Below are 9792 nucleotides of genomic sequence, written 5' to 3'. Positions count from 1 at the left end.
TTTTGATCTATTTAGGGCCTCAATGGGCTTTCCTGGTGGCTCAGATGGTAAAGAATCCACCTGCAATGTGGGAGACCTGGGTTCAATACCTGGGTTGAGAAGATCCCCTGGAGGAGGGCATGGCAACCCACTCCAGTATTCTTGCCTGGAGAATCCCATGGACAGAGGAGCCTGGGGGGCTACATACAGTCCATGGAGGTTGCAAAGAGTCTAACGTGACTGAACGATTAAGCATAGCACAGCACAGGCCTTCGGTGGATTGAATGATGCCCACCCACACTGGACAGGGTAAACAAATTGACTGAGCCCACCTAGTCAAATGTTAATTTCATCCAGAAACACTCTCAGATTCACCCAGAAAATAACCATATCACATCACGTGGTCGCTCAGTCGTGTCCAACTCTTTGCTACCCTGTGGCCCACCAGGCTCCTCTGTCCATGGGATTTCCCAGGTGAGAATACTGGAGTGGGTTGCCAGTTCCTTTTCCAGGGGATCTTCGTGACCCAGAAATTGAGGCCAGGTCGCCTGCACTGTAGGGAGTTTCTTTACCAGAAAATAATGTTCAGCCAAATATCTGGATATCATCCAGTCAAGTTGACACATTAAACTAACCATCACAGTTCCTCAACTGAAATATAGGGGTAAGAATTAAGCCACCCTAGGTCACACAGTAAGTCAGTGCAAATTTATTTCTCATAATTCTGGGGGTTAAGAATTCCAAGATCAAGGCACCAACAGATTCAGAGTCTGGTGACAGCTTGCTTCTCTAGTTCACAGATAGGGTCTTCTAGCTCATATTAGTGTTCCCCAGTGGCTGAGGGTCAAGAGAGCTTCCTGGGGTCTTATTTGTAAAAGTATCAATCCCATTCATGAGGGTTACACCCTCATTACCTCCTTGTGACATCACACCATGGATTAGGTTCAACATATGACTTCTGGCCCCTCTGCTCTGCATGTCCATGGAACTCTCCAGGCAAGAATGGGTACTCTACTGGAGTCGGTATCCATTCCCTTCTCCGGGGATCTTCCCGACCCAGGGATTGAACTCGGGTACTCTTGCATTGTAGGCAGATTCTTTGCCATCTGGCCTACCAGGGAAGCACCCCATGAATTCTGGGGGGACACACATTCAGCATGTGGTAGGTGCCTGGCACAGGGCCCAGCACACTGCAGGCGATCATCAGATGTGGGCCTTCTTCCCTTCGGAGGTCCTTCCTGCTCTCCTCCTGGAATCTGAGCAGCAATGAGTTATCGAGCAAAGCCTAAGTAACTGGGTCAAAAGTGGTCAAGGTTGCCTGGTATTGACTATTTGGGAGGGTGGGGGACAGGTATCCCAGGGCTAGGCAGTCAGTTCCTGGGCAGATATGTACGGGAGGGGTAGCTGCTGGGGGCTTGGGCAGGTACCAAACGGTTCCAAAGGATGAGTGGTATCCCTGGGAGGCTGTGTGAGGGCGAGGGGCATCTGAGGTGGTGACAGTGGGAGAGAAAAGAGGATGCAGAATAGAAGATAGCAAGATAAATACAAAGAAATATAAACATATCCCACCACGAAATTGTGAAATCGCCATTTCTGATAATTTACTTGTGTGTAATAAAAACTACGTTCACACCAGGTCAACAAAGTGTGGATGAGATTTTATAACAGGAGGCTTTATTGGACAGAATCTCAATACATATTTTCCCCTGTAGGAACTCTCAATTGTCTCATAAAAATTTATTACAGCGTTTGATATGTATGCGCTAAACACAAGCCGTTGTAAACAGAGCAGGCAACACTGGCCTTGGATTCTCCAATCCTGAGTCCCACTGCAACAGAAAACAACTGTTGGCAAGTGTATCGCATGAAAGGTTAACAGTGCCACATGGGGAGGCTTCTGGTAATTATTTTTAATGGAGCTGTACTTCTGTTTAATAAAAGGAGAAAATAAAGCTAAAACTCTGACGGAGACAAACACTATAGAGGATGGTAACATTTTGCTTCGCTTGTTTTATGCTTGGGTTGCAGCTGTTGGTGAACAGTTGCCCATATGCATGCCCGCAGGGAAGCAGAATCACGGGGGCACGTTGTGACGGGCACGTCTGGTCCAGCACAAGCAGGCAGATGTCCACCCTTTTCCTATAGGTCTGACTTCAGAGACAGAACATCGTACAGGAGCCAGGCTTTTGCAGTTCCCTCTGTCCTCTTAAAATAAAATATCTTTAGTTTTTCTAAATTCCAGTTTCCAAAAGTATTTTTGAAGCATCTAAAGATAAAGTACATTTCCATGTGGAATGCTGAACTAGCTGGCACCTACCTTAGCCCTCTTAAGTGCAGGCTCCCTTCTGTTCTCTGGACCCCCCCACCCCACCCCCCCGGCAAGCTATGGATTGTGTAAGTCCCCCCACCTCACTTTGCACAATCCCCGCCTCCTCCCAAATAAAGAAGTCTAGTAGCTCAGATGGTAAAGCATCCGCTTACAAAGCAGGAGACCCGGGTTTGATCTCAGGGTGGGGAAGATCCCTTGGAGAAGGAAATGGCTACCCACTCCAGTATTCATGCCTGGAGAATTTCATGGACAGAGGAGCCTGGTGGGTTACAGTCCCTGGGGTCACAGAGTCGGACACGACTGAGCGACTAACATACATATGAAAAGTGAAGGAAAGCAGAGTTCACCTTGGGTATACTCATAACTTGGAGCTACCAGGGTTCAAAGGGTAGCATCTAACCAGCCTACTGCAAGAAGGTGGGTGGTTCCCATTTGGACACAGGGCGGGATGAACCTCTGTGTGGGAGATGGCCATGCTCCCTTAGGGAAGATGGATGTTCAGACAGGGCAGTGGTTTTTATTCGCTAAATCAAGTCCAACTCTTTGTGACCCCATGGACTGTAGACCACCAGGCTCCTCTGTCTATAGGATTTTCCAGGCAAGAATACTGGAGTGGGTTACCATTTCCTTTTCCAGGGGATCTTTCCCACCTGGGGATCAAACCTGGGTCTCCCGCATTGCAGGCAGAGCCACCAGGGAATAGGGTGGCTGAAATTGTCCACTGGCATCTGCTCCACAGGGCACCACAGCAGAAGGACAGGTTTATGACCTCCAAGGACCCTCCTCACCACAATAGACAATGAACATCCAAATGGCAAAGATCTGAATTCCTTCTTGCAAACTAGCCTAAGAAAACACAGATTGGCCTATCCCGGTGTTTATGAAAATGCCTTGTGTTGGTAACGAGGGATGGCAAGGCAGCTCTTTTATTTGTCCCTGGAGTTGCAAGGTTTCCCCTGAAGAAATTCTGATGGGGTTGGCAAGACACCGAACTCCTTAAATGTCCCTCAAATGTTCCACACTTGAGGAAGTGTGTTTACACACTTGTAAAACAGGGTCACTGAGGTTTGAAACGATTTCAACTTGCAAGGAAACTTGGCATTCGAATACAGCATGGGCTTTGCTTACTGATAATCCAAGCAAAGATTTGGCAGACATGGCTTGAATGCTGGGCCATGCTGGACTGAGCCTCTGGGGGCTGGTTTTTTGGTATTTTAGGCAGGCAGGAGCCACGTCTCTGATCTGGCCATTGGGAAATTGACTGGCCCAGGTCAATTAGTCAGTTGTGCACCATTGTGGTGGCATCTGATACTCCCTAAATACAGTCCCTATGAGTCATCTGGGGTATTTTGGAGGCCTTGATGACTCTAATCTGACTCTAATGATTCAGTGTGGGATTCCTGTCTCCAAATAACAGATTTTAGACTCTTCAAAATGTGAACTTCAGGTTCTATTGGAACCAGGCTGCCCTGGTGGCTCAGTGGTAAAGAACCCACCTGTCAAGGCAGGATACATGGGTTCCATCCCTGATCTGGGAAGATCCCACAAGCTATGGAGCAACTAGGCCTACGCACCACAACTACTGCGCTTGTGCTCTAGAGCCTGGGAGCCACAGCTCCTGAGCCCACGTGCTACAAGTGCTGACGCCTCGGAGCCTAGAGTCTGTGCTCCACAACAAGGGAAGCCACTGCAGCGAGAAGCAGCACACAACGCAACCGGAGAGAAGCCTGGCTCGCCTCAACTAGAGAAAAAAGCCCTCAAAGCAATGAAGACCCAGCACAGCCAAAAACAAATAAATGAATATTAAATGTGTAAATAAGTCAACGTATTAAAAAACACACATGTGCAACCACTGTTCCAGGCCGAGGAGTAAGTCACTGGGCCTCCAAGAGAAAGGGCACAGGATATGCCCCCAAGTCAGTGTTCCTAAGCACGCACGCGCTCCAAAAGTCATGAACGCAGTCTTTTGAGTCAAAAACTTACATTATTTCAAAAGTCCCTTACATGTGGGTATACGTGATAAACTATTACATGGCTGGGAAACACTGAAGGCAGGAGGAGAAAGGGGCAACAGAGGATGAGAGGGTTGGATGGCATCACCGACTCAATGGACATGAGTTCTGAGCAAACTCCAGGAGATGGTGAAGGACAGGCAAGCCTGGTTTGCCGCACTGTGGGGTTGCAAAGAGTCGGACACGACTGAGTGACTGAACAACATCACACTGCTAAGACTGAGCAGATGTGTAATGTTGGAACGTCAGTGCTAAATGCATATTTACATGGCACACCACGTGAGCAAATTGAACACCCTCTCGCTCCGCCCCCAGAGACAGGTGTGAGTGTGAAGGGCAGAAGGGTGGCTGAACTGTTACTTGGCACAAGGGTAACTTTTGCAAATCTGGTTGTTTCTGCTGTGGATTCTTCCAGTTGTCCCCAGGAGTTATGGGCCCTGCCCACATGGACCCTGTGTCATTATGGAATTGTACACATCCTTCTGAAGACATATCTTCATTCCCTCTCAGGTGTATTATCAGCAGATGCACCCTGGTCAATGAGGTTGGTTTCTTAAGAATGAATTTTGCTTGGCCTCCCAATTCACGGTATAACTTTGGATGTTCCACAAAAGAAATGCAATGAATTCAGCACCTCCCACCCTCCCACTCACCTTTCCTTCCTTTTTTCTCTTTCTTCCTTCTCTTTTTCACTAGTTAAATTATGTGGATTTTCCCCTATGTCTTCTTTCTAAACGAGCTCTAATTTTGGAACGTCCAAGTTCAAGACGTTGACACTCTCCCTTGGGTCACAGATCACGTGCACTCTGTCTCAGGAGGCACGTCACCTCCTCAGCACACACCTGATCTCATTCCTGGACACACGTCTAGCTCTCATCCCACCCAACTCCATACCAGACATGTTATTCACGCCTCCTTGGTGTCTTGTCACATGATCTTCCCCAGTGCAGGTTCAGGTCCAATGTCACCACCTCTAGGAAACCTTCCCGAACCCTCTTTCCCCACTGTCCAGTGTGTCAGCCCTCCCGCGTGCCCCTAGCCCTGTGCACAGCCCACGAGGGCAGCCTCAGCCTCCATTCTCTAGAGTAATCCCGGTCTCCCCAGAGCCTGACCCAGTCCAGGGCTGGACACACAGAGGGTGCTCTGTAAATGTCAGAGTGAGAGGCGGGCATTCCTGCAGTGCTGGGCTGGAATCCGTGGCTGCCGTGGGCCGCTCTCCAACCTCTCCAGAACTCGGCTTCCCTGGACTTTTGCAGACCACTGCTTCTGCACAGTCATCAGTCCAGGTCAGGCTGAGCAGAGCCTCATGTCCTAGCCACAGTCCCCTCCTGATGCAATTACCTGGGAAGGCAGGCAGTTCCACTCACGGGGATTCCTCTCTCCTAGATAGCTGGTTCCCAGAAATGCCCAGAGCCTGCTCCTTTGACCTGTATGTGTGGAGGGAGGTGGAAAGAGGGCTTTGACTTTGTGGCTGCATCTCAGTTGGAGAGGCAGGAACGAGACTGAGGTCCCTGCATCTCTTCCTTCCACCAGAAGGGCAAAGGCAGCTGGCCAGAGGTCAGGCTAGCTCATTGAGGGCTTCATTCCAGATGCTGTGGATCTTTCAGGAAAGTAGTGGGAGGCCCCAATACACCTAGGACCTCTCTCCTCCCCCTGGTGCCTGTGGTCCAAAGGACATGAGAGGATGCAAGGAATTTTTGGCCCTGATAAAACATCCTCATTAAAATCATAGGTAAATGAGTGGATGCTGAACTGGGGTAAATTCTAACTATGCACAGCCTGTGGTCCACCCCCCGCCCCCCACACAGGGTCACAAAACAGTCCTGCAAAGACATCATCCATGGGCACGGAAGTATGTAAAAGGACAGCAACCAGGATCTGGACATGGCCTGATCTCTCCATCCTCTCTCAGAAAGAAAGGCATCACGAGAAAGGAAACTAATTTCACAAACAGTGGGAGAGAGGTTTATTGCTCATGGTGACAGAAGGCTGAGCTGAGTCCTAGAAGGAAGGTACAGTCGGTGTGAAAAGAGTCAAGGCAACTTCCCCTCCTTCCCCGCCGCCGTGACTTCTCCGGAAAAGCAGGCAGGCTCTCAGGGAAACGACTTTGGGAGGTCAGCTGACCATGAGACACACAAACCCCAAAAGCCATGACCCTCACTCCTCAGCGGGCCCCAAGGCTCTGAAATCCCCTCCTTCAAGAAGCAGCATAAAGAAAAGTTGGAGCTGCAGAGTGACTGAGAAAGCCATTGTGGGTGGAGTTTAAACCTACGAGTTCAGAGCATGTTGGGCTAGGAACTGAGCCCCGTATGTGGGTTTAGGATTTGAGATCCTCTCCATTCTAAGCTCTGTTCTCCAGCTTCTTGAAACGCTTTCACACCGAGCCCAGCTGTCCACCAGCGCTCAGCCCTTCAACATCAAGCCTTCCGCTGGGCTGCTGTCAAGGAAGTCATCCCAGGCCCTTCACAGAGATGCTGATCTGGACCTTCCTAAGTGTTTTACCTGAGAAATCCATGTGACATTTGATAAATTACCAAATGAGGTAGATAATTCTCTTGGGAATAATGAAGCTGGGGAAATTTTATAGACTGTATATAGATGAATATAAACATTTATCTAAAGGTAATCCTAGCAGAGTTGGTGGATATTGATCACTAATGAAGTGATCTTCTTCTCACTTCTCCTTGGGTCTTGATACCTGTGTCCTAATAATGATGAAAACACCCAAGCAGCTGGCATATCGGGGGGACTGTCACCATGATACCAGTACAACTGGTCCTGTGGGCTTGTTGGAAGTCCTAAGGTTTAGTATAAATTACGAAATGCCTCTTCTCAAGACATGTGGCATTATAGGTGACAGATCTCATTTTTCAGCTAAAGAAGAGGTGAAAGGGATCAAGTTGCTTCTGGGAGTATAATGTGTTGCCTGCACAGAGCAAGCAGGAAGAGGAGTTGACAGTTGTTCCTCCAACCTGACATTAACGAAAACTTATTTGACTGTTTGAATCTGACTATTGACCTCAGCCACTGGGTCACTACTCCTCCGCTGCCCAAAAAGGATCTGTGTGAAAGAGAGACGGTCGGATTCAATGATGCACATTTTCCTGGCTCTTTGCTTGTCTTTGACCTCACTGGTGCTTTGGGGGTTGGGACAGCGAAGGGGGAACAGCGGCTTGATGCTAGGAAAGCGCAACAAAAGTGAGTATCTGTTGTGATTCAAACCTGAGGGGCCAAAAGTGCTCTGAACCAGAGCAATTTTGTTTCAGTGGCACACAAAGTCCTGTATGGGCAGTGATGTGCTGGGAGATGTTTAGCAATGAGTTTTTGGTGGAGAAAAAGGCCTGGTTTGTAGCCTTTGCTGAATTTCATGGTATAAATATGCCCATCATGGCTGATTTCAAACTACCAAGGTGATGTCCCAGAATGTGGAATTGGGAAGGTCTGTGTGCCACTGGCTCCTCTAAGCAGGTGTGGGTATACCTCCAGCTGTGACGGGGAGGTGTCAAGGCTTCCAAGGCTACGTCGGTATCCATGGAAACTTAGAAACGAGACAAGAGTAGGTCAGGCTCAGTGATTTGTTTTCTAAATGAGGAGCTAAGGTTAGTAAGACGCCATCTTTTCAAACATGCACACACTTGGCTGTTTTTCGATACTGGGGCCACTCGGCAGTGAAAAGCATCAGGTTATTCCTGGCTGGTCCCTGTGGAACAGAGTCCTCCCTTCTATGTCTCCAAAGTTAGGCTGTGCCCAGAAAAGGAAGGGGAGAATGAGCCCTCTGAGCCTTTTGCTCCCATCCTTTCCACCCTGGAGGAGTCACTTGTTAGAGTGAAGGATGGAAAAATAACTGCTCTTAGCATGCACACATCACTCAAAACAGTAAAAAGACAAAGAGGCAGAGAGCCTGGTCCACTCACCTTGTTTTGATGAAAACAAGATGGTGGCTGCTAGTGAACTGGCATAGTTTTCCAAGTTATGGTTTTCAGTAAAAATTCACTCTCCCATCATGGGCCCAGAGCACTTTCTGGATCACCTTGGGAAGCCTCTACTGTCTACAGAAACTAAGATATTGAACCCTAGGGATGATGGAACCAGGTGCCTTAAAATCAGGCTAAAAACCTGCTCAGGTCTGTTCTTCTCCAATCACCTCAAAGAACATGCCGGACAAGACACGTGAGACAAGGTGAAACGCTTCCTGCAAATTCAAGTCACAGGCCGGGGTTGGGGGACCTGCCAGGCATGTTCCTCTGCCCTCTCCTTGGCTCCAATAGTTATGACATGTGACTCAGAAGAAGGTGACTTTGGGTCAGACTTCAAAGAACATTATTACATGTAGTACCTGCCTATTGAAAACCATTTTCATGCTAAGGTTGTCTACACACACACACACGTTAGCTTTGGGGCAGGGGGAGGGAAGAGAGAGAGAAAAGTTGAATCCAATATAACCATGTCTAACGCAATTTGTCAGCCACAGCTGGGTAACACTAGCTGTTAGACATTTTCCCCTTGGGCTTGGGGGCCCGAGGTCCCAGCTGAGCACAACTGAGTTAGTACCAGCTGAATGATATTTGGATTACAGCAGCCACCACGGCACGTAGCCATGCCAGACGTGGGGCCAAATGGCCACTGCCAACCTCGCTCCCGCAGTGACCCATACCCCACGGAGGTCACCGCTTCTTTTCAGCGTGCAGCCCAACGGTCCCAGGGTGAGCAAGCAGGTGGACACCATGCTTCCCCTCCTGCCACCAGCTGTGTGTCCTTGATCATGACCACACAGGGAGTGACTCCTGGGGAGTCTCTGCGTGAGTCTCAGAGCTCAAAGGAGCTTCTCAGAAAGAAAGGCCAGAGCACACAGCACGCGCCTTGGCCATCCTTTGGTGATAAACAGGGGCAGTTCAACGTCTGCCCTGCAGGCACCAGGAACCAGGCTTCAGAGCCGCCCCGATCCGGGGGTCCAGCATTCCTAGTCTTGGAGGTGGTGGTGGCTGGCCGTGTCCACCCGGGCGCCCCGAGCCCGCCCTTCCCTTCTTCTCACCAGCCGCCTCCTTCCAAGCTCTCCAGCGGAGCAACATCCTTCACTCGGAGACCGGCAGAATGTTCTGGCTGTGGGAGTCCCCGGTGAGGCCGGAGGAGCGGAGCGATCGCCGGTGAAGGACCCGGTTCAGGATCTCTTTGCAGCTCTTGCGGTACTGGTGTCGCAGTAAGGAGTACACGAAGGGGTCGGACGCGGCCTTGCTGTAGGCCAAGCACTTGGACAGCACCCCCCAGTGGGAGCTGATGGGTACTGCAGAGGACAGCTCCACCAGCCTGTGGACAGAGACCCGGAGGGTGTCTGGTTATGAGAGCACAGCTGGGCGTTGCCCGCGCTCCCGCCTGGGCCCCTGACCCCGGCTTCCTGTCGGAGGTTCAGGGTCTCTGAGACTGCCTCTTCCAGTGACAACAACAGCAGTAACAACCATTAACAACCGTGGCCGC

At 49.8% G+C, this 9792-nt stretch overlaps 1 protein-coding gene across 1 annotated transcript in view; it reads right to left on the bottom strand.

The window, feature by feature from the left end:
- Positions 1-1625: 1625 nt before the first annotated feature.
- GPR26 (G protein-coupled receptor 26) overlaps positions 1626-9792 on the bottom strand; it is a 32789-nt gene continuing 24622 nt past the window's right edge. The window contains exon 3 of the mRNA XM_040254959.1: positions 1626-9624. Within this exon, the coding sequence (XP_040110893.1) occupies positions 9393-9624 (232 nt within the window). The 3' untranslated portion in view covers positions 1626-9392. The remainder of the gene's footprint in view (positions 9625-9792) is intronic.

Source organism: Oryx dammah, unplaced genomic scaffold (assembly GCF_014754425.2).
Source record: "Oryx dammah isolate SB20612 unplaced genomic scaffold, SCBI_Odam_1.1 HiC_scaffold_14, whole genome shotgun sequence".
In the NCBI taxonomy this organism is placed as follows: Eukaryota; Metazoa; Chordata; class Mammalia; order Artiodactyla; family Bovidae; genus Oryx; species Oryx dammah.
Note: the sequence above shows the minus strand (reverse complement) of the source record. Positions and strands in the feature narration are given on the sequence as shown.